Here is a 26,734-nt window from a genome sequence, read left to right on the forward strand (position 1 = left end):
TAGTTTTTAAAACATTGTACTTTGACCCTGTTTTAAAAGTCTACAATTTAAGACAAATGAATGTTTGGATGCAGAAGTGACCTAATTTAATAGCAAAATGCATGAAAACTTTTTTTGTTTAATTGAAAATGTCATGATAACGCCCCCTGGGTGACATGGTAGCTCAGTGGTTAGCACTGTCGCCTCACTGCAAGAAGGTCGCTGGTTCAAATCCCAGCTAGGTCAGTTGGCATTTCTGTGTGGAGTTTGCATGTTCTCCCCGTGTTGGCATGGGTTTCCTCCGGGTGCCCGGGTTTCCCCCACAGTCCAAAGACATGCGCTATAGTTGAATTGAACTGGGTTGTACTGGGTTGCAGCTGGAAGGGCATTCCTCTGTGTAAAACTAATGCTGGATAAGTTAGCAGTTCATTCTGCTGTGGTGACCCCGGAAGAATAAAGGGACTAACTAAGCCAAAGGAAAATGTATGAATGATAATGTCCCCCAGAAGTGGTTCCAGTTTTTTTGTTGTGCCATATATCTTTAACACTATAGTGCAGGTTAAATAAGTGTACATTTACATGACACCATTGTTAATCGTCATTAAAACTTCATGTCTCAAAAAAAATAAATTAATTAATTAAAAACCAAATTTATGAAAACAGTAAAGACATGCTTATGTACATTACTTTTTTAGTCTATAGGCATGATCGAGTACTTGACAACCAAAACATCAACAACAGAACTGGTGCACAATTCGTCTTATGGTGCACAAGTCACATAAGAAAACAAGATTTAGTTGTTTTGGTGGATACACCAGTAAAGGATCCTGCCAAAAAAGATGCTTTGGTTTTTAGTTCATTTTAGTCATGTAAACATACAATTTCTAAGCTGTAGGTTTATAGTTATTGGAGTGCAAGGGCATTTAGAGCGATAACAAACTAATGATATTCACATGATAGCCATTTCTGAATTCAAGATCTAAAACAAATAATCATTCTATTAATTTACAAACTATATTTTAAATACTGGCGGAGGAAAATATGCAACACGAGGCATTAAAGCATGAACAAAATGACGATGTGTTCCTCTGCGGTGGGAGATGCTTTACTGGCATTGATTTCAGCTCATTACATCCTCGGGACACACAGCCACAAATCCAGAGAAATCGTTTTTTTTTTTTTTTTTGTGGGGAGCGAGTGTGGCTGGGCAAATTGGCTTCTGGTTCATTGTGGGAGCCCTCGCTGTGAGGAGCAAAAGAGCAGGGCCCGGTCGTCAGTGGGCAGGCCCAGGCAGGACCGGCTGGGGCCTCATGCTGTGACCACCTCCGTGCCTCTGACAAACACTTGACTGGATAATCTCGCCACCAGAGACTCTTGCCAGGCCCCCATGGGTTTAAGGGAAGTGTCAGGGCACAGCGGAGCAGCTTCAGATCACGACTCTGAGCTCCTCTATGGATGTGTGTGCAGCTGCATCACTGCTCACAATCCGAAAATATTTACCAGACTTTACGGATTTACAAATCAACCAATGCTCCGTTTGTAAATCTGCTAAAAAAGAAGAAATCGTAATAGGGAAACCCTGCTTTTATTATCAATCATTAACACAATCTTTATATAAGAGGAAAGGGGGAAACAATGATCGGTGTCAACTGACACGTTTTTACAACACTGGACTTCTTACAGAGGTAATAAGAGAAGTCACAATCTCTATTGACAGAAGGAGCTGACAATATTCATATCTGGAAAAGTCCATTTTTTTAACTCAAGTAATCCACCGTTACGAGGTTTCCATCTTGTATCCGTGTTTTTCAAGCTCCGCTCTACAGCAAAGGAAACGGAAGAAAATGTTAAATGTGCAATAACTCATAAGAAATATAGATTGCTTCAAATAGGAACTTTTCTTTAATAAAACAAATTTTTCACATAATTCAGTCATCGCACATTTAAAACAATTATTTATTTATCAAATATCCACTCATCACATATTTATAACCATTAATATTTGTAGTGCCGGAAATCAAAAGAGAATTTATGAGAAAAGTTGACAGATTTATAGCTTGTAAGCAGGCCCATACGGAATCAGTGAACGCAAAAATACGCAGATTTTAAGCCCATCGTCGAGTCTATTTATTTACTTGTGTAAATGTTTGTAAATTTATATTTATTCAGTTTTTAAATTAAATTCTGTAATATTATTGAGCCAATATAAAAATGTTCATTTGATTCATTTACATTACAAATTTTAAAGTAATATTTTCTGTCTTTTAGCAGATATATGAGAGACTTGCTTTGAGTTATGATACTCCCAAAACCATTCCACATAAATCCGCAGAATTTTTACAATAATCTGCGCAGAAATAGCAAAAAATGTGCAACCTACTGGCCCTACTTATAAGCTTCAGGAAAGAGAAAATAATGTATTTGATATGATGATCGTATTTTACTATAACTAGAGAATATTTTTTTTGTAGTTTTTAATTAGATTTTATTTTTTAATTTTCTGTTTTCATTTTAAATACGAAGATCTAAAATTGTGTGTATTTTGATCAACCTTTTAAAAATAGGTGTAGAATTGTGTGAATTTCTATTTTAGTTATTTTCATAGATTAGGTTAAATTAGTTTTTATTTATTTTTGAGCTCTTTTTATTTTGATTCGATGTAAAGTATTTTTGCAACTTTAATGTGTTTTTTTTTTTTTTTTACACAAATATGCCTATTTTTTCCCCAGCTTATGTTTTTCCTTTTAGTACATACAAAAATTAGTAGAACTAATACATTGACAACAAGCTGAAATAAAATAAATAAAAAATATTTACAGGTTTTTGAGTAACAAATTTCTTATATATGGTTTCATTTTAACTCTAGTACCTTGATAGGAAGCATGAACTATTTAACAGCAATTAACACTTATATTTTATACCTTGAAAGCTATATGCAAGCATATTAAACGCCTGTATGTACTTGGGCCAAGTTCTCATGGATAGGAAAGTTTGTGAATGTGGTTTGAGGCCACCATGAATGTCGGTTAGCCATTGGACTATTAGTTCCCTTAGGGACTGTTTTCTTCTAAATTAGTTTAACCACACCAATTTCTTTAGAACAAAATGTGGGCTTGACGGAAAGTTAAGATTCTAGCAGATTCTAACAGACACTAGAACAACACAATATAATGTTTACCAGTAATTACATAGTGGAATTTAGATTAAACTAGTATACTCCTTATTTAGTACTACAATAAAGCGTGCCCCATATTTATTATATATAATTAACACATTCAGAATGCATTTCCTACCTCAGCTACTACTAGTATACTAGTATACTACAATAAAGCGTGCCCCATATTTATTATATATAATTAACACATTCAGAATGCATTTCCTACCTCAGCTACTACTAGTATACTACAATAAAGCGTGCCCCATATTTATTATATATAATTAACACATTCAGAATGCATTTCCTACCTCAGCTGATTAGAAAAGTCATCCTCTACGTTGTCATCATCCCAGTTATCTTCCCAAACATGAGCATCCTCATCTTCATCCAGGCCTGTCCAGTCTGAGAATGACACAACAGCTCAGTTCAATAAGATGATTAACAAGGGCCTCAATATAGACTTAATAGTACTACGCAAATTAGTCACGAAGCAGACTGTACACTTTACAGAACATTAAATTCACATATGATAAATAATAGCAGTCACTGATACCAAATTGAGCGAATGACAAATAATGTGTACACAACGTATAACATTAGCTTCTGAGATGCTAAAATGCTAGCTACTAAAACGTTTTTCCACGTCTGTAGACTCTCTCAGATGTTTTATTAAAACATATACACCATTTATCATTGTTGTGTTCCTTTCAAAAGATCGACATTTTAACAATTTGTTGTATAAAGAATGTTTTGTCAGTTAGCATGCTACGTTAGCTATGCTAGCTGAGTCACTGTCCTGTCGTGGATGTTTATTATCTGTAAAACTAGCAATAAAGCACATTTCTGCTGATTTTCAGTTCACTTACCCTCTGCTGGGAATTCCTCAAATTCATCGTCCTCCTCCAAAAGCCCCAAATCCACCGTTTGCTTCTTTTCTGACATGTTGTGCTACTGTTTAACAGCTTCTCGTGGACACTCGACGCAGGTTAACTGAGAGAAGTGTTCGGGTGCGCATGCGCAAAATTGAGCTACAGCCCGCGCCAAGCTTTTTAACACGCAGAAGGGCTTCACTGCCTATTTTATAAGCCAGACAAGCAGTTTGAAGTGTTTATTCAGAAATGTTTATATAATGAATATTACCGAACGAGCCATGTTGTTTACAGTAGTATGCAATGCACTTGCAGTATTAAAATTATAGATTAAATGGACTTTGAAAGTTACAAAAATCTTTGGTGCATTTAAAATACTTAATATGATTTCAGTTAAATATATTATACTATTATATTTGTTTTGAACATGACCTTTTTTATATATTCTTTTAAAAAATAGGCTAATAGACACTATCTTTCATTTATTTATGTTTAATAAGTTGACTGTATTCCAATAAATACAATATGCATATTATAACAATTATATAAATTATTTTTGCTTAATATGTGAGATTTTTTATTTATATTTATATTTTGGAATAAATTGATTAATCATAATTTATGTATTCACATGTTAATTAAGTCATTTATTGGATTTCATTTAAATTTATGAATATTATATTGCATATTATAATAATGTATCTTCTATTGCACTAAGTAGTTAATAGATTTACTTTTTTTCAGTAAATAAGTGAAATTCTGCTTCAATATAAGCAAAAGTCATTCAGATGAAGGTGAATCTCGGTAATCATTTGACAGCCACAGGCAAGAACATTGTGTAGTCTAGATAAATGACAGCACATACACCACAAAACCACAAAGAAAATTGTCCTGTGGCTCCAATTTGCTGACAGACGGTGAAAACTTTAACCGAGATCCGACTCGCTTATTCCATTTTTCAAATTACTTTGTGAACATCCCAACTCCAAATACAAGTAGACAGCAAAAGGAAGTCATTTAGATGGGATGATGACAGTGTACTCGTTTGTGCTGACAAATCCAGCTTACGTGGTAAAACAACAGAACAGCGTGTATACAAGACGTTCTGGAGATGAGGAGAATCCCACTTTGGCTTCAAATAGTGCCAGAGATGGTGAATTACTAATCAAAATTATTGTCTGAGAACTCTTGGAATAAAGTGGAAGGATCTTTCCAGGCCTGGGAATCTCTCAGTATCCGTGAAGCATACCTGAGACTGCAGTTACACAGTGGCGCCTGGAGTCTCAGGAGATGAGGAGGGGGGCCGTCAGCCGGGCTTTCTTCCTATGTGAGAATGCCTTTCATTGGCCCCTCCAGGACAGTATCGCAACTGAGGCTCCAACCCTGCCTGGCCAGTCTGGCAGTCTCGCTTCCACCGGCCCTTATCAGGACGGAGATCACAATATGGCCTGAGGGGTGGCAGGACAGGAGGATTTTATAGGACAGAGGCCGTCATCACCCCCAGCTCCCATTTGACTGATTGCTGACTCAGATTAATGACACAACTCTCCTTCTGCCAGCGAAAGTGACAACACACCAGAACATGAGGCCCGTCTACCTGTCCAAGAGCTCCTGATGAGATAATCGGCCCTCTCATTCAGCATAAATGGTGGAATGCTGCAGAAGTCAGACAATGTCTCACCGAATAACAACTGTTGGCGCAGAACTGCGTGTGCTATATAAATTATTATTATGTATGGTGTATTTTAGACAACGTTACCTTGCAGAATATCTATCTATCTATCTATCTATCTATCTATCTATCTATCTATCTATCTATCTATCTATCTATCTATCTATCTATCTATCTATCTATCTATCTATCTATCTATCTATCTGTCTGTCTGTCTGTCTGTCTGTCTGTCTGTCTGTCTGTCTATCTGTCTATCAGTCTCTCCCCCACCACACCACATGACAACCTCAAAACATTATGCAATTCTGTGTGTGCCTCTTTCATCTCTCTGACACTTTAACCCATACTTGCACTATTTGCACTAAACACTTTCTTAGAGTCCATCCATATCTCAAAAAATAACAACATTTGTGCATTTATGAAGTGTGTTTGCTTCATATTGGTGAGTGGGTTTGACAAACCACCTGTAGAAACACTCTTCTCTCTAAAACACTAAAAAAACACTACCCCTCCTAAATCAGTATTGAAGTTCAGTTTAGCTCAGTTCAGTGTGGTTTAATATTCACTGCTGAGAGTTCAGACATTGAAGAGCAAATCCATCGATGTGCAGCTCTACAATTCCCAAACCATGCAAGCCAATGGCGACAGCGGCGAGGAAAAAGCTTCACCAATTGGCGAAAGTGAAGGATTTAAAAACCTTGAGAGAAACCAGACCATTTCTCCTATTGCCAAACGTCTTGTGCAGAGCTGCAGTCTAGGCACCGGCGGCTGAAGAACACTGGACGTCCATTGTGGAAAAGCTGCAGGTGGGAGTGGTCACCGGCTGCTGTACAGGCTGGCCCTTCAGGATCACTGCGAGGACTCGTCTGTCACTGGGGTCTTACAGGCTCATGCTCTCCACTCCTCCATAACCACCAGAGCAGCTGCTCAGGATACAGCCTGGTCCAGGATTATGGAAACCTCTGAAATGATAAAAACAGACTAACATAAGTGGAGATGCCGTTCAAATTAAAATGTCTTTTAGGAAGTGTTCCTGGCTCCGGTTGCCCTAAATAATGCAGACTAACAATCCTTTAGAGGATTTGGATTTCAAAAGCATTTGTGTTCTATGTGTATGCTAATGCAAAGAGATGTGTCTTTAATCTAGTTTTAAACTGACAGAGTGTGTCTGCTTCCCGAACTGTGCTAGGAAGGCTGTTCCGGAGTTTAGGTGCCAGACATGAGAAAGATCTACCGCCTACAGTTGATTTTGATATTCTGGGAGTAATCAATTGTCCAGAATTAACTGAGTGTAGAGGACAATGGGCTATAATACACCAGGAGCTCCCTCAAATACTGGGGAGGCTTTGTATGTAGTAAATTTTAAAATTTATAAGATATTTAATAGGGAGCCAATGCAATGATGAAATAACTGGAGTAATATGATCATATTTCTTTGTTCAAGAAAGCACTAGCAGCTGCATTTTGAACTAGCTGAAGTTTGTTAATTAGGCCAACAGGGCAACCGCCTAGTAATGCATTACAATAATCTAATCGAGAGGTCGTGAAAGCATGAATAAGCTTTTCCGCATCAGTAAGCTTTTCCGCATCATTGATAGCATATGTTGAAGTTTGGCAACATTTTTAAGATGAAAAAATGCAGTTTTACAGATGCCTCCTCAAAGATCACAGATCACCTCAAATGCTGATCATGTGCTTTATTAAGTGTTAAACCTGACCAATGTGAGGTTGAATTGATTGCTATCGTGAAAGCAACTGCAGATCATTTACCTAGCTCTAGAAAATAAAATGACTAGCAAATATATAGATTACACATGAAACTGCTACTCAGTGCCATCCAACAACATCAGTGACTCAGCATATATTTTTAATAATGTTAGGGTAATGAGGTTTAATGTTTATGAATTAGTTTTTAAATCTGTCGTTTGGTTGGGAGTCTAGCCCCATATAGAAATTTAATATATGGAAATATATTCAAATTACATATACAACATGTCATACAAGTTAATTTATGGATTTTATGTATATAAAATATATGCGGGGTGGCACAGTGGCTCAGTGGTTAGCACAGTTGCCTCACAGCAAGAAGGTCGCTGGTTCAAGTCCCGGCTGGGACAGTTGGCATTTCTGTGTGGAGTTTGCATGTTCTCCCCGTGTTGGCGTGGGTTTTCTCCGGTTGCTCCGGTTTCCCCCACCGTCCAAAGACATGCGCTATAGGTGAATTGGGTAAACAAAAATTAACTGTAGTATATGAGTGCATGTGTGAATGTGAGAGTATACGGGTGTTTCCCAGTACTGGGTTACGGCTGGAAGGGCATCTGCTGTGTAAACATATGCCAGAATAGCAACCCCTGATAATTAAGGGACTAAGCAGAAGGAAAATGAATGAATAAATATATACGCAACATATATTTTGAAAAATTGCAAAAATTGACCCATATATTTTATTTTCAACCATTGGAATTTATATACATACATGTTCAAATATATTGCCTATATATTTGATATTGGGCAGATATTTTAATGTTTCTGCATTGTGACCACAAACCAACATTTATGTAAACGTTGACACAGTTTCACATCAATTTACCTAAAGTATTACAATTATATACAATATAACTCCTACAATATTATCTATATGTCTACCTCAAAATGAAGTTAAACATATCAAAGTAGTCCTTTTAGGTTTAAATATGTATATTTCTGTTTTATTTTTACATGCATGAACTATGGGAAATGTTGAACATTATTTCACCATAATTTACAAGTAATCATATTTTCACAAAAAACATTAAAGTAGCCAGCCGCCTGCATTTATACTCGCATATAATTTTTTTCTATTTATCATTTTAATACACTGTTATTGGCTTTTAAAACAATGGTCTCGAACTCAATTCCTGGAGGGCTACAACTCTGCATAGTTTAGCTGCAACCACCTCCAAATCACAGCTGCTTAATAGTCTCTATAGCAGTCTTGAACGCCTTGATTAGTTGTATCAGCTGTGTTTGATTAGGGTTAGAGCAAAACTGTGCAGAGCTGCGGCCCTCCAGGAAACGAGTCTGAGACCTATGATTTAAAACATGTATTTTAACATAGACACCAAAACAGGGCTAATGTCTTATACAAAACATATACAAAATGTATAGACATATACAAAAATGTATAGATCAAATGGTGTGATAATACTTTAGAATATAGATGTGCATTTGGTATTATCATACATAATATAAATATTTTTAAAATATAATCAAAAATCAGCTTTCTCCAACCCTTCTTTCCACCTATCTAATTCAACTGTCTGTCAATAGGAATTTTACTCTCATATTTTTCATCTGTCTTTCTTGAAAAGGCCTGTCAGCTAGAGCTTGAGGTACAGTTTGCCAACAGCCTAATGACCCTTTATGGCAATACAATCTGATGTCTGTCTCAGCCGAGCCGGTAATCCTGTCCACCTTTGCGGCTTAGTTATGCTCAGGCTTAAGTTGCATATTTTGTATTTATCAGGATTTTGCTGATAAATGCTATCAGCAAGAGAGAAATGAAATACGGGAGGTCTATCTCAAGTTGCAAGAACAGACAAGTTGTTTCAATGGTAAACCACCAGATAATATGCTATTATATTTATTACTTATTACCTGAAAAGTTTTATTCAGTTTTGTGCATGGATTTATTTAAGGGTCAAGGATGAGATGTGTTTGCATCAAAGTAAATTGACAAAAGAAATTTCATCATTCATTCATTCATTTTCCTTCAGCTTAGTCCTTTATTTATCAGGGGTCGCCACAGTGGAATGAACCGCCAACTATTCTGCCATATGTTTTACGCAGCGGATGCCCTTCCAGTCGCAACCCAGTACTTGGAAACACCCATACACTCTCACACACACAATACGGCCAATTAAGTTCATCCAATTCACCTATGCTGCATGTCTTTGGACTGTGGGGGAAATCGTAGCACCTGGAGGAAACCCACGCCAACATGCAAATTCTGCACAGAAATGCCAACTGACCCAGCCGAGACTCGAACCAGCGTCCTTCTTGCTGTGAGGCGACAGTGCTACCCACTGAGCCACCGTTCCCCCGAATTCATTTCTTATTCATAGAAAATGCTATTTAATCAAATAGACTTGAGAAAATAAAACGTCAAACTATATGGGCGAAATAATGTTCAATCATCACCCCTCGAAACATATTTATGTATAAATAAAACACAACTCTTATTCCGACCTGTTCTTGTTCAAATAAATAAATGAATAAGCCATCATCTTACATTTTTATTATATTTAAAATAAATTTCTTACTTAAAAAACATTTTAAATGCATAAAACCGTGTAGTTTAAACGATAGTGGAAATATTTAAAATGACATTGTGCATTGTGATCCTTAAACACAGTCTTTTATCAAATGATTCTTGTAAATATGTTTGTCAAGTTTTTTAAGCTGCTAAATCCTTGTAAAAACGAACATTCCCAAACGGACAAACCTACAGTAACTGCTGAATATAATTGTAATTTCTTTGAAAAAAATTTGCCATATTCCCCACATATTAACCAAATCTAATAACCAAATCCACATTTGACCCATATTTTGATTTAAAGTGTATAACAGTCTTTTTTTATTTGGAAAAAAATACAATAAAATAAACCACACTGTAAAAAAAAAGCTGACTCAACTACTCTTATTCTGACCTGTACTTGTTAAAATATATAAATGAATAAGTCATCATCTTAAATATTACGATATTTAAAAATATATATCTTATTTAAAAAAAAAATATATTACTGACAAATGCATAAAACTGTGTAGTTTAAAGGATAGTGGAAATATTTTAAATGACAATTAATAATTTTTGGCGGCTGCACTGTGATCCTTAAATACAATCTTAATATGTTATCAAATGATTCTTGTAAACATGTCTGACAAGTTTTTTAAGCTACTAAATCCTTGTAAAAATGTACACTCTAAAAATGCTGGGTTGTATAAAACGTTGGGTCAAATCTGGACAAACTCAACTGTTAAGTGTAACTTAAATTTCATTGAAAAAATTAACCCAATGTTGGGTTTGTCCATATTTGACTCATATTTTGATTTCAAGTGTATAATAGTCTTTTTGGAAGAAAAAAATACAATAAAATTAAACCACACTGTAAAAATAAACTTGACTCAACTTAAAATTGTAAGGAAACTTGCTGCAGACTTTTTTGAGTTGCCTAAATGCAGTACTTAGGTTAAAAGTTGGGTTAACTCAAAAAAGCTGCAGCAAGTTGCCTTCAATGTATGGTAAATTTGCATCATAAAATACATTTTACAACCCTTATACTTTCATTAATTTTCCTTCAGCTTAGTCCCTTACATATCAGGGGTCGCCACAGCGGAATGAACCGCCAACTATTCCAGCATATGTTTTACGATGTGGATGCCCTTCTAGCCGCAACCCAGTACTGGGAAACACCCATACACTCACATTCACACACTATGGCCAATTTTGTTTACCCAATTAACCTATAGTGGACTGTGGGGGAAATCAGAGCACCCGGAGGAAACCTACGCCAACACTGGGAGAACATGCAAACTTCACACAGACATGCCAACTGGGACTGAAACCAGACCTTCTTGCTGTGAGGTGACAATGCTAACCACTGAGCCACCGTGCCACCCACCCTTAAACTTAACAATGAAAAAGATGTAAGATATGTTGATACATATTGATAATACAGTTCGGATAACAAATCACTAAAGACCTGTTTTCATCATTCTGACCAAGCTTTTCCCCAGATTTGCCACGAAATGAATATCTGTCCAACAACAACACACTCAGAAACAAAGAACTCCTTTAACTCCATATAATCTCAGAATAAAGAGCATGTTTTCCAATGTAAACAGTCAATTATTTAGACTACATCAGTCATGCCTATACATAAACAACCCAAAGTCACATTCTGCGCATAATGTTAATTTTTCTCATTATTTATATGAGATGCTTGTAACAAAATGCTTCATGACTAAATAAAACTTTCAAAATTGAATATAGTGTGAACAAGTCAAACCATCGTTTCATCAGGCCCTCTATTAAAAAATAATGCAAAACCATTTTTTAAATCGCATATTCCATCTGAAATGACAATAAACATTAAACCTCGGCCCTGCAAGTGTAAATGAAGCATTATTATATTAATATAAATGAAGTCTTAAACAGAATGTTGGCAAGACTATGGTCAAGAGTTGTAGACATGTTTGACTGACCTCACATTACAGTAGTTCATTGTGATTGGTGGCTTTTACTGAAAGGTCTCCCTCTGTCTGGAATGACATTCTCAAGTGAATGTCGCTCATCAAGGGGCTTACAGAGTAAGTGATAAAGTGTTCCACTCTAATACCTGCCCGCTTCTCATCTGTCATCTATAAAGAGGATTGGAAACGAAGCAACATTCTTCAGGATATAATGACCTCAAAAGCATACAGAGGGATATTGTAAAACATTTTTTGGGTTTGATCAAAGAAGTACAACTGCATGACTATGATCAATAGAGTGCATTAGTGGATGTCTACTTTCTAAGCAGTGCTGCTCCCAGATGTGCTATTTATTTTTTCCCTTTGCTTAGAGATGTTAAAGAAAGATTTTGTTAAAGCTTTATAAGACTTGGAACAACCCACATAGCAACATTTCTTTGGCCCAGCTCTGGCCCACACAATCAGCTTTTGCTTGGTCCACATGCTGCAGTGAATTATGGTACATGATTGAACAGAGTCTGGCTTCCAGACAAGGGTGAAACATGGACCATATCTGAGCCAAGTCTCAGCCAAGTTAATAAGCCATAACTGGATATGAACTGGGCCAGATATGTTGTTGTGTCACAATTGCAATGAAATTGATAAACCATTGCGCTTTAGGCATGCAATGGGCGTGCTTTTTCTCGAAGTGACCTGATTGGTAGAATTTACTAAAAAATAATTTAAATGTATTTTAAATGTGGGTCAAGAAAGGCCAAACTTACCTGGTCCACTTATCAGTTTTAAACATCTGGCCCAAGTCTTGTGTGCTGCTTTAAAGACGGTGCCACCTCTGCCATGTTTGGCCCACATGCTGTATGCCAGTGCCGGATGAATGCCTGCTGTGCCAGCTTTATGCCAAATCTGGGCCAGAATTCGAAGTCAATCAGCTGTGAGGAGAATCACAAGAGTACAAACTTTAAATATGAAAATTGGAGAAATGAAAACAATGGAACAAGATTTTAAAGGGTAAAGAACTACAATCTTTAGATCTTTTTACTCTGTAAAAAGCAATTAGTTGATTTTACAAGTAATTACAACAATTAGTTGACTCGTATCTGTTGCTTTAAAATTAAGTAAATGTAAAATAAATGCGTTTTGTTCATATTTAGTGTTCATAACTAAGTTAAATCAACTTAGTTACAATGGGTTTACTCGCTTTTTAAAGTAAAGTCAACTTGTCGCTTTTAAGGCAATGAGTTTACTCAAAGTAAAGTAACTAATTGTTTTTTACAATGTATGAATTACCAAGGTCTCTTATTGTTTCCCATAGATATTAAAATGTTCTGCCGTGTCGCCAATCATAATTACGGTTCAATGTTATACTGATTTAACCAGTGGTTCATTCACTCTCCTTGATTTCAGATTGCACAATATGGGATCGAGTAATGCTCTCCATCTGACGATATAGTCCCGGAAATAGCCCTGATTGGACTGATTGATAAATGAAGCTGTCCTTGTTTTCGAGCAAGGCCCCTTTAGCTCTGGACTTTATCCAGGAAAACCTCTAACAGCCACTTATTAAGTAGTTAGACTCACAAGGCTGTGTGTGCACTGGTCACCTGGGTGTGCGTCTGTGGGGTTAGCATTGGTCAAGAAATGGTAAGATAACACAGCGGGTATAATCCTCATTCGTCTCCCTTGAGGACCGGAGTAGCGTGTTTTTACAGCTTGCCAGGTTGTTTAGCGATGTAATTATTAGCATTTCTTGTAAACATTCTGCATTACCTCCAATGAGTCTTTGTCCCCTTGACCCGCTCAAAGAGAAGTCGCTGTAAAGTGGAGGAGGCGTGAATGTTTTCGCAACTCTCAAGAAAATAAAATTACCAATGACGTATCGAGTGAGACAGCTCATTTCCAAGATAGCGTGCACCAAATTGCAAATAGCGTTTCATTTGAAGTTCACAAAAACATTCACATGCTAGCGCAGAGAGCAGTTAGCGGCTAATGGCTGATTTGAACACGTCATGAACCGCGCTGAGCATAAAAGTCATTATTATTACTATTAGAAATTGTTTGTTTTTCAGATTCACGATAATTGGGGGGATATTTTAACACACCCCGCAGTTTAAGATCCCCTGATTAATAGGAAATGGGAGAGAATCAAATTTGTTTACATGATACCTGGTTGAGTTTTTGCCCCAACCCCATTTACGCTCAAGTACTTTGCACAAGGATCATACATGCTAGGAAGTGCGTGATTAACATATCACATATTGAGCCATTAGCAAAATCATCTCAATTTCTGAGCTCTCGCCATTTTTTGTGAAGAGAGTATCAAGCCTCTCTTGTGTGTCTGTAAGTTAAGAAGAGAAATTTTCCTGACTACAGCCAACGGCTCGAACAGCTCGGCCAGTGACAAGCTTTTAAGGAGACCAGAGCACCATGGGTAGTCTGCAGATGAAATACTAGGGGGTGAAAGGGAAAGTAGTGATTTGTCATTAGGACTTTTCAAAGAATAGTGATGCCAAGGGTCCAATTTATGGTTTTTATACCCGCCTTCTTCAGAACACACATCAAGTTCTTTGTGAGGAATAGAATTCAAGCTTTTTTTTCTTGTAACAGAGCTATATGGGAAGATCTTGGCTGGAAATGTAATACATCAAATTTTGACATGTCTGAGAAAGGTTTTTAAAAAATAGGCTATATGTGAATGATTCTTAACAAGGCTATTACAGTAATTCTACAAGGAGTGCTGACAAACAAATGAGGCTGATGCTAAATGCGGTACTGGGTACAATAGGGGTGTTAGTGAACTTACAAAAGAATTTCAGCTCTATATAAAATACACCCATAGAAAAAACATCAAAGAAAAAAGTGTGTTTTTAAATGAGTAAATGAGCAAAAAATATAGATATTATTATACTTTTTTTTAGTTATTATTATTTTTATTTGTGCGCCTACATATAAATGCAATACATAAAATCAAATTTCAAACAACAAAACAACAACTATAAAATGTGACAAAATAAATATGGAAATACAAATATATCTATATTAGATTTTAATATTAATTATATATTTTATATATTATTATACTTTATATATTGTAAAAGTGTGAAAAACTAGGGTACTTAAAATCTGGAGCATACCCACCGCATTGTTTTCAAAATCAAACTGCATTTGCAAAATAGATTTAATAGACATTGAAAGCATATTAAATGCAAGTAGAGTGTCTAATAAATGTATACACATATACTCTTATTTATTTAACAAAATACTTTACATGGCAATTTGCATATAACAGCTGCACATATAATGTTTTATATAGTAATATACCTGTACGTACTAGGCATGGGCTGGTATAAGATTCTGATGGTATGATAATCTTGGATAAAAATATCACGGTTTAACCTTTTCACAGTATTGTGATTAGTGCTCTAACATATATTCTTTTTAAATGTCTGGATAAAAAACAAAAACTTTTTTCCCCTTTTACCACAGTATATTTTATTTTGAGAAACTTTTAAAATATTTTGGCGCACTAAACATGTCAGGCTAAATAATTCAAATGAATCGCTGACTTCTGCTATCTTCAGTAGTTTCAAAAACACAGATTTTATTACAATTTAAAGTGGCATCTTTGGATATCTTTTCTGCTGGAGATATTAAAAAAATAAACCTTACATATACTGTAGGAACGGTATAGCAGAAAATTTTGAATTTTGTTTTAAAACCTTGACTTTTCCAAACTGCGGTATACCTTGAAAACAGTTATCGTCCCATGCCTAGTACCAGGGCCGTGCACAGGGGGGTGGCCCGGAGCACCTGCCCGTTTAAGAGTCTGTGCACGGCACTGCCTTGTACATACACTTGTCAATTTGTGTATTTGCATTCACTATTTACTTCTATTTAAAAATATATGTATTATCTGTTCTTTGTCCTGTCTCTGTCATTCTGTTGCACCGTAGACGCTTCTGTCATGAAAAAAATTCCCCGTATGTGTGAACATACCTGGCAATAAAGCTCTTTCTGATTCTGATTTCTTTTTTTTTTTTTTCTTTTTTTATTTCTTTTTTTAAACAGGTCAGAGTACATACAAAAGAACAATGACAGTCACTAAATGAAGCAAGTACATATATAAGGAGTGACAACAATGCTAGTGATATAATGATAGTAATAATGACAGTAAACAAGCAAGAAAGGACAACAGTAATAATCATTAACAACAACCACTACACTAATAATAATAATAATAATAATAATAATAATAATAAAAATAAATCCCAAGTACTACACCAACTACTACTACTACAGAGAGTATCTAATGCTACAACTATTACTACTGCTACTACAGCCACAACCACTACTACTCCTACAATGTGTTCTATTACTGAACCTACAACGACTACTACCACTGATAATACTACTACATCTACTACTGATACTACTACAGGAATGACTGCTACTACTACTACACATCCACTACTTCTGATACCACTATACCAACGACATCTACTACTAAAGATACTACTTCAACAACCCAGACTACAACTTCAACCACCACTACTACTACTATGACTATTACTACAACTACAGCAACCTGAATAATGACAATGGTAGAAATACTGATTCTAATTTCTAATAAATGTTTCAAATAACTTTTGTGAAAATATTATTCCAACAAATTGTATTAAATTATTTATTTAGAAATGAAACGTGAGTGATTACATGATTTTAATTTTACCATATTGAATTTTAAATTATTAAAAACTCCAGTTCTTGCTGACAAGTGGGTCAAACCTAGATGTTTGAAGCACAGTGGCAAAGTATAAACAAAGTAATAACATTTAATTTGTATTTTAGGGCTGAACTGTGACCCTAAAATAGGGACTTTTAATATGTTTTATTATTTTACTAAGTTCATTCATTCATCTTCTTTTCAGCTTAGTCCCTTTATTAATCTGGGGTCGCCACATCGGAATGAACCGCCAACTTATCCAGCATTTGTTTTATGCAGCGGATGCCCTTCCATGCCATTCCTTCCAGCTGCAACCCATCACTGGGAAACACATACACACTTATTCACACACACATACACTACGGACAATTTAGCCTACAGCAATTCACCTGTACCTTATGTCTTTGGACTGTGGGGGAAACCGGAGCACCCGGAGGAAACCCACGAGAATGCAGGGAGAACATGCAAACTCCACACAGAAATGCCAACTGACCCAGCTGAGGCTCGAACCAGCGACCTTCTTGCTGTGAGGCGACAGGACTACCTACTGCGCCACTGCGTCGCCCATTTTACTAGGTTACTATTGTAAAAATCAAATTTCTGTAAATCATTGTAAAATGTCATTAAGTTTTAAAAAAGAAACATTAAAAATAGCATGACTTTTGGGAAATGTAATTTAAAAAAAGTGTGTTTTTTAATGTATGCAGTTGCTTTCAGTTAAATTAGCAACAAAAAAAATAAAAATAGGCCTTATTATTATTCTTAATTAGTAATTTTGAATTATATATTTTTTGTAGGCCTACATATAAATGCAATGCATAAAATCAATACATAAAATCATTACAAACAACAAAACAACAACTATACAAATATGTGACAAAATAAATGTAAAAATACAAAAAAAGAAGAAGCGATTTTTAAAATGAATTACAATGTCTTTATATATATATTGTAAAAATGTGAAAAACTAGGGTACTTACAATCTGGAGCGTTTGATTACGTGACGTCACTGCCGTTTGTGGACACTTGCAGTTGAGCTCATTTGAGGCGCTGGACTAGTACAGAAACAGGTATGTCTTGACAAACTCTCAGATTTTGAAACTGACTATGTCCACTAAAGACATTTAATGAAGTAGATTTTGACCAAGATAACACGTACTGAATAACATATGGGAGATGCTGCTTGACAAAGAGTTACGTTAATAGCCTATTATTATTTTCCAGAAGATCATCTCGTAACCAATCGATCGTTAATGTCGGTTATTTGCTTCACAAAGCGGTTCAAGCCGTTCATGTTTAGTTTATGAATTGCTGAATCTGTGGTGTACAGTAGTTATAGTGTGGTATAGAGTGACTTATCAAATTTAAGAGTACTCCTGTTTGCTATAACACACAAAAAAAGTTTAATTCGATTCCGTCCGATTTTGCCTGTCAGAGCGTGGCAGTTTTAACGACCGTTTGAAATTTGAATGTTCGAGACTTCCGGTTACATATCGTAGGTTATTTTTATCTGTGCAAAACAGCTTGTGACGCTAATTTCGGCAAATTGTTTTTTATATTCATCATATTATTATTCTGATGTGGTAAATGATATTAACTGTGTGTTAATACTACCACAACATACAATGTTCATAATATGATGAATATTCAGTAATGCTAAGATGTTAACACTATTTAAAACAGTGAAGCTATTTTCTGTCAATGTGCCAGATCTGATTCATTAGCCTTTAAGTAACTGAAAGAAGCAATAGCGTGGCAAATTAACTTATTTGGCACAGTGTAATAATTGATATTTGTATTAAAAAAATCATATTTTAGCATTTATTTGGTATAAATATATCATAGACTCTTATAGTAGCCATTTTATTAAGTTTGCTCACACAGGCAGTCTGTGTGAGGACAATGGTGTTTGCATTAACTTAACCAAAAGTGTTTTTTTTTGGCATAAAATGCTTTTTTTCTTGTTGTTTGGTGGAGTAGAGGTGGCGCTTGGCTTCTGGTGCAGACAGTTACTCCTCCTACAAGCTAGTTTTCTTCTGTCAGCCTGCCATGGTAATCAGTGCCCAAATCACCATGTCCCAATAATTATCATCATCACACTTTTAATTTATTTTAATTTGTCAGCTGTTTGCAAGAAAATCGGTCACATTTATACACATCATCATCTTGGGCACACACAGGACAAGCTTCAGGGGATTCCCCAATCTTAGACAGGGTCTGGAGATAGCGTGACATGTCTGGGACAGTAGAACCATGTACCACTTGTTTCCTTTTAGGGCAATGGCTTTCTGTTTGGCCGTTTGTCCAAAAGTCTTTGCCCCAGGGTGCACCGCCACTGAACAAAATGACAGAAGTACAGAGAGCTTGAGTTGTCAGTGTAGCCAAAAATGTCCTTTTGTCGATGTATGTCTTCGTTTTAATTTAAAGTTGGTTGCTTGATTGCTTTCATTATCATTTGTAGACATTAAAATGCATGAAGCAGCTGGTTAAACTGTTTGTAAACGGTGCATATCCAGACTTTTCAAATTCCAGTGTCTGGATTGTTCTGGCCATGACTTTTTTGTTTTATTGTCTGACTGAATGTGGAGAAAAGTGTAGTTACCGTTTGTTGTTCTGTTTTTAGGTCAATGACGTGATGCAGATTTTTTATTTATTGCAAAACAATATGAAAGAAATCACACTTTTATTTGGCAGTAAAAAGTTAAACTGATCAGAAATGTTGGTATAGTCACCTTTTCTTTAAACTTTCAAAACAAGTGTTTTTACTTGATCTTTCTATTCATCAAATAGAAGAAAATCGACTTAAATATAAAGCAGCATTGATGATAATATTTTTGACCACCAAATGATTTTATTAATGAATTTGGAAGGGTCATGTGACACTGGAAATTTAGCTTTGCTGTTCTTGAAATAATTAGCATTTTGAAATATCTCAAAAAAAAAAAAAAAAAAAAAAAAAAAAAAATATATATATATATATATATATATATATATATATATATATATATATATATATATATATATATACACATTTTCAAATTTCTATTATGTTTTTGAGGTATTATTTCAGGTGTATGGAGAATCTATTTAAAAATTTTCTCAATTGCTTTGGCTCAATTCCTGAATGAAATTATTATTTTTCAAAACAATAAGTTCAGATCTCTGAAGAATTAGGTTCTTGTTCACATCAGAGTGAAATTTCTTGTTGATTTGAGCAAATTGCAAATGCTTTGGCACATGTGTGCAAACAGTAGATACAAGTGACTGTAGTTTGGACAAAAATATTTGCATATGGCTTGTTGATTAAAATAATGAGACAGTTTTCATTTGGATGTCATCACAGGATGTCTACCAAGAATTTTTTTCATGGATGTTTATTTTGTGTATTCGTTGTAACGTAAGAAATATGACACAATCAAGATTGCACTCTACATGTATTACATTTGTACAAAAAAACGTACTGTATAAATGCAAATGTTTATGTTTTTTTCCTATGTATCCTTGACTCTTCTCAACAAAGATTTTAATTCTTATACTTAACTGTCGTAGTGAAAAAACAACTTATTATTTTGACCAGTAGACTCGCACGATTAAATACACTGTTTTGGTGCCCTTGGCCAAATTACTGACACAATAACTAAGTTTTTAAGCATGAATTAAATGTTTTGGGTGAGTAACGTCATTTTGCAGACATGCAATAAAGTTCTGAAGTTCCAGCAAACAGTTTTGAGATTTGCAGTTACAGTTTAGAGAATGTTAAGAATGTTATGAGAATGTTATGTTTTGAAAAATGTGCCAAAGCAATTGAGAAAACTGTAATATCTGATGTGTACACCTAATACACCACATCAAGCATTCCTTAAAGGTCCTGTGAAGTGCTTTGAAATGTGTATTTTTATTTGATGTTAATCTCCACGTAATCTCAACCTAAATATGAAGAGAGGGTGAGACATAGTGTAGCCCCTCCCCTTTTTAAAAACAGCCAATAGCATTTTTTTTATCACAGCTCTGTCAGTGTGAGTGGTTGAGCTCAAGCACATCATATGCGAAGTATCTTGAAGGGGGCGGGGCACGTCAGATACTAGAAAGCTTTTGATTGGTCATTATTTGATGAGAAACTGAAGGTATGAGGTGACGTGAATAAAACTGTTGGTCCATTTAGGTGGAAGCGACACACGACAAGCCTTACATATTTATATCAGTTTTATATCTTCCAAACGGAAATTTTTGTCACTGTTTTGTTGCGCACTTGCTTATAGATGTCATAAAAACTAACACCAATAATACTAACATCTAAAAAACATTATTTTAACTTCAAGGGACCTTTAAAAACGGCATAAAAGTTTTATTATTATTAAAAACATTTTAATATACATTTTCCTTTTAGGCAAATTCATACTTTCCCTAACACTCTCCTCTCCTATTAAGCCATAAATGACATATAAAAACAACCCGTATCCCCAGTTATACACATTTATAATGTAGTTTGGATTGTGCTGTAAGTGTAGCATCCTACAAAACCCTTCATTCTCATGATTATTTGTACTCGGTGTGTTTTGATGATATTGAGAAGCTTAGGAGGGTGTGTGTGAGGATAATTACATGTGATATCATCCACTGATGAGCACAACTGTGGCACTGTGCCAGTCGCCCAGCCTTTTTCGGTTAAGAGAATGAATGCACCCAGTCTTTTGTCTAGCATGCATTTGTTCATCAATGTACACTTTACTGCAGCGATTTGAATATTTTATACTGCTGAAAAAATATCTCTTGCCTGTGTGCCACGGATAAATGTAGAGCAACTGAGAATGCATGTGTATAATAAGCACTTTATGGCGAGATTAATTTTTTGTAGGCTGCCTTTACGACTTTTATAGTCTTATAAACTCTGCATTCTGAGGAATAGAAAAGGGCAAAGTTGTTTTCCTCCTGAGACATGTTCTCGTTTTATGTGTACATGCCAACCATCCCTGACAATGTCGATGACTCAGAGCTCTTGTTTATTCGCTTGCACAGAGGCTTTATTCGGCACATCATTTTTTAGGATAAAGGAAGAGATTTTGAAGATGGAATTTATTTATTTTTCAACATCATCTTGTGCATTTTTTTTCATTCTTTGAATAGCTGCAGTGCCCTTGTTTGGATAAACTTGCATCGCCTGGTCATCGAAAGTTCGACAAAATGCGCAATAACACAGACAGTGGTTTGAGTGGGCTCAGACAGGCCTGTCCTGAAAAGCGAACAAGTCTTATGTAGGAAGAGGACGTGACCTGGATGACAAGAAAACCTGCAGGACAGCAGTGTTGGCCCCTCTGTCTTGTGATTGATGGTGTTGATGTTCTAAATTGGCCTCAGATACGCCAAGTACAAGAATCATAATAGCAGGGTTTTAGATTAGTTCTCTAGATAGCACGAAAGGGGGAGGTGAAACGTTCCAAGAATACTACAATGCATTGGATCCCGAACCTCAGCTGGAGGCTTGCGAAAGACACATCGCTAGCACATGAATATAGTGATTCTAATGTGGAGAAGTATTTCAGGGGTCAGACTGCGTCATTACCGCCGAGCGGAGGTCAAAGCCACACACTTGTCCTCAAAGGCGAGACGCTGCATCTGGGCTGAACAAAAAAGCCTCTCAGCTTACTAATTGTTTGGGGAGCCTCTTTTAAGACCGCGTTTATAAATGTTCTTTGATCATTAAGATCGTCTGTGATTTTGCAGCATTATGGCAAATCTGAATGCCGATTACCTGTAAGCATGGCATACTTTCAATGGTTGGTCTAGTGCGTGATTTCATTTGAGTTTTATAGTGTTTAATAACATTTTTTTCTCGGTTTGAATTCACACGCTCACCTCTGAATTGCTTTGAATAACTGTAATTCCTAATGGCCATACTGTGATGGTGAATGAAAGGGAAAAAATGTGAAAGAGAGGGAGTAAAAGAGAAAGCAATTAATTTGAAAAATTATATGCCCACCTCGTGTATTTGTGGCCCATTACCGGGATGGGGATGATCAGTTTGGGAGACAGAAATGAGCACTTGTACTGTAGTGTGCAGGTATTTCATGGGCTTTCAGCACTGTTGAAGAGACTATAAAGAGTTTGAAATGATTAAACTTTGTTTTGACCCTGCAGTTAAATGCCTGTGCTTGTCCATTATGGCCAACCCACTATCGAGAATAATGGGCATTTTTCAGAAGAGCCAGGGAGTCAAACCATACACTACGTGGAAAGCAGCGTTAAGAGGCTGGAGATCTGTGTAATTAAATAAAACCCAACTGTTTTAGTGTGTACTTTAGAATGAAACCTAGGAATACTTCGTTTTAAATACGCTGTGGGGCTACGCCAATGTCCTTATGTTTGACAGCACTAAAAGGGCTGTTTAATGCTTACGTTTAATAGCTTATTCACAACACAGAGACAACCTCTGGGCGATTGCCTTTGTGCTGGAGTACAGAGGTTTTGACACAACACAAAACAGTGTCCTTTTAGTCATGAAACATTACCTTTTTACTGCATTCCTTTTACAAGTTTACTGTAACAAACATACTAGGGCTGCACAATATTGGAAAAATTGGACATTGCAATATTTTATTTTCCTACGATATATATTGCGATGTACTATATCTTCACAATTTCACCAAATGATTAAACGGCACTATTTAGAAAGAATTTATAGTGTCACTTTACTTTAAGATTCAATTCTCGCTATTAGCAAACCATGAAATATGACTTTTGCTTCAGTAGATTCCTAATTTGCTCCTTATTAATAGATATTAAGGTATAGGTATTGGGTTGGGGCTGTAAAATAAGATCATGAAGAATATGTAGATTATAAGTAATTGATCAAATGTATTAATTTTGATTGTTTGGATGATTCTGTAGGGGAGTGAATCATGCATAAAATGTGACAAATAAACTACAAAGAAGTGAAATAAGCAGTGCATGCTTTATGAATAATTAATTAATTCATAACAAATTAATTATTTGTAGCCTGCCGTTTCAACTGCCTGACCCACATAGTGTTTGTTTTACCCATAACCAAATCATAAATAAATAAAGATAAGTTACACACAAATTACCACCTGTCAATCACTTTTTCCGCAGGACTCTGGCATGAATAGGCAGAGTGATCTGTGGCGTTATAATGGCATCGAGAAACTCGGTTGATGAAAAAGGTGCATAACCAACTGGAACCAACCAACAGTATCTGAGGTTTTCACTAAAATTACTGAGTACAAGCATGAAAGCGAAAGCGATAGATTCAAACGACCGAAGAGTCGTTAGATGGAGACAAGATTAATTAAATATCAAGTTTAACAACTATAGTAAGACGCAATCCAGCGCTACATCCTTAATAAACTGTCCGACGTACACTGCTCTCTGGGGTTTTGTGCTCAAAGCACCCGCTGACTGCCTGGAGTTCATTCATGCACATATGCTAGAGCGCATGCCAATGTGTGTGTTGTCACGTGATGTGCGTTTTCAGTGGTATAGTGTGAACGGAGATCTTTTCAGAAATGCTAGATGAAACGCCAGTGTGGATGTGGATCATTTTCGTTCTAAAATGCCATTTTAAAACTACGATTTTTTAGTGTAAACGTGGCCTATGTGTGTGTTTTTCGCAAGCGGGTTGCTGCTGTGACGGGGGCGGGGTGGAGGATCGCAATGCCAGCTCAGTATCGTGATGTTCATCAGCCTTCAGCAATGGACGATGGCATCGTCTATTGACCCAACCCTATTTTGTATATTTTGCATATCTTGTGATGTGATTATTGCTGATACATGCACACATTGCGATATCGATGCTGAAACGATCTATTGCGCAGCCCTAAAACATACTTTGACCAACCACTTTATTAGGTACACTTGTACAACTCAAGAGGAACAGATGAAATTCAAAATATAGATCAGAATTGACCCTTCGCAAACCTATGTCCAAGAAGCTTTCAGTATAATCCATGGCGCTCCTCTGTCAATTTGTGCAGTCCTCAATGAAATAGTGAATAATTTCTGTAAAAATTACATAGCCTATTGATTTTAGACAGAAACAGATTAAAGTTCAGCAATATGCATACAAGGGATTCAGGATGTGAGAGTAACTCAAAAGAAGAAAGTAAGATATAGCCTGCAAGTATAGTCATGGGAAGTTTGAATATTCATATGTTACTGATTCCCTAATATAGTTCACAAACACACGCAAACGGTGGCATCTCAAACAGAGAAGAGAGCGTAAAAATGTAATTGTTTATCTGGCTCTGATCATTTCACTTGTCATCTTTCAAGTTCTCCGGTAATCTCAAGTCCTTGCATTTCGAGTCTTTATTCAGTAGTAGTGACTGCACCACTAATGGTTGATGGTGAGGCAATTTACACAAATGTATCCATTTCATACACTTCTCTAGGTTTCGGGAAAGGATGAAATTGTATATTGCTCAGCCTTTCTAGATACCTGTTGTTTGTGTTGCAAGTCCAATACAAGCACATTTTCACCTTAATCGCAAATGTTAGTCTACTACGATGCCTGTCAGACAAATTTTCAGAAAGCGAAGGGGGCACAGAATATCAGCATTGTGATTGGACAGATCGCTCGTCAATCAAACTGCCAGCTTAAAACAAAAGGTGATTTTGGTGACTTTGTATGAAGTGTGGTTGTTTATTACATAACAAACTGACTACTGATTTACTTATTCATGCACAAAGATCTCTACCTAAAGAGCAGAACATATAAGAATAAAAATGCTTTGTTAATTCCAGAGGTCAGTAGAGACTGGCCAGGATGATTCCAGCTGAAAGGAAGTCAACATAAACTGCAGAACATGTCAAACCTTGAAACAGATGTGCTACAGCAGCAGAAGAGAAAACTGGTCACACTCCTGTCAGCTGAAAGCATCAAACTGAGGCTACACTCACCAAAAAATATTGAAGATTGGAAAAAAGGTTGCCTGCTCTGATGAATCTGCTAAAACATTTGTCTGGAAGGGTCAGAATTTGGCATAAACAGGATAGATGTATGGATTTATTCTCCCTTGACTCAATGGATCAGGCTGCTAATGGTGTGAAGGATGTTTTTTTGGCATTTGGTCCCTTAGTACCAACGCCAACCTTATTTCACCAAGTAGGACATTTTTCTGGAACAACATTCCAATCAGCCAATCAGAATTGAAGGATGCGTTTATGTTAAGTTTAGGCTAGCAGTTAGGTTTTTGCACTTGTACATGATTGTTATCCAGCTATTATTGCCCTCTGATTTTATGAATGAATTTACAGTTATGGTTAAGGGGTAGGGAATAGGTATGGATTAGGTTTTTGAACAAAAATGATGTTAATCCAGAATCGCATAGTACTTGGCAAAATCATGACGTGCTTAGTACCAACCCCACACTGTCTCACAAATCTAAAATCCTCACAAACTGGTTTCTTGAACATGACAGTATATTGTCAAATGGCCTACACAGTCTCAGGATCTCAATCCAATAGAGCACATTTGGTATGCGATGGAAAAGGAGATTCACATAACATCAAAATATCGGTGGCAACTATGTAATTATTCCAGCACCTTGTTGAAAATATACCACAATGAGCTAAGGCAGTTCTGAAGGCAAAATTAATCCTAAAAGTACCTTATAAGGTGGCCACTGATTGTTCTCTTATTGTGTCAAGAAGAGAACAGGCCAGTGACACATATAATCAAGAGGCTTTAATCAGGAAAGTTGAAGCCTATTCTAGTCACTGTATGTGTTACTTCATTTATTATATTTTAGAAAAGAAACAACTGACATAAATATCTCAATAGGTCTTTATGCGTTTACAAGTTTTTCTACTAATTATCTTTATTAGCACTTGTAAAAGGCCTTGTGCTTGTTTATAGATAATGGCTGTGCGGCCTCCTCCGTCTGGAGTGTTGACGTGCTGATGTCTCTCTTGCCTCGGGCGTATTAGATTGGCATCCATTAAGCACCCTCATTGTTTACAACCCTCCAATCCCCCGTCTTCATTTCCCGTTCCCCCCCTTCTTTAGAAAAGAGAGCTAGCCGAAATCTCAAACTGCATGATCTCCTCCAAGCTGCACTGAGATCCGGACACCCCTGACCCTGGCTCTATTT

At 36.2% G+C, this 26,734-nt stretch overlaps 1 protein-coding gene across 1 annotated transcript; it reads right to left on the reverse strand.

Moving 5' to 3' along the window:
• Positions 1-1,548: 1,548 nt before the first annotated feature.
• Positions 1,549-4,149, reverse strand: sem1 (SEM1 26S proteasome subunit). Its single transcript, XM_056479876.1, has 3 exons — positions 4,003-4,149; positions 3,445-3,538; positions 1,549-1,799 (listed from the first exon to the last, which is right to left on the reverse strand). Exons 1-3 carry the CDS (start codon positions 4,076-4,078, stop codon positions 1,757-1,759), a joined length of 213 nt encoding a protein of 70 aa, XP_056335851.1. The 5' UTR covers positions 4,079-4,149; the 3' UTR covers positions 1,549-1,756.
• Between the last annotated feature and the right edge of the window lie 22,585 nt (positions 4,150-26,734).

The sequence above is a fragment of the Danio aesculapii genome, chromosome 19 (assembly GCF_903798145.1).
Source record: "Danio aesculapii chromosome 19, fDanAes4.1, whole genome shotgun sequence".
NCBI classification, from domain to species: domain Eukaryota; kingdom Metazoa; phylum Chordata; class Actinopteri; order Cypriniformes; family Danionidae; genus Danio; species Danio aesculapii.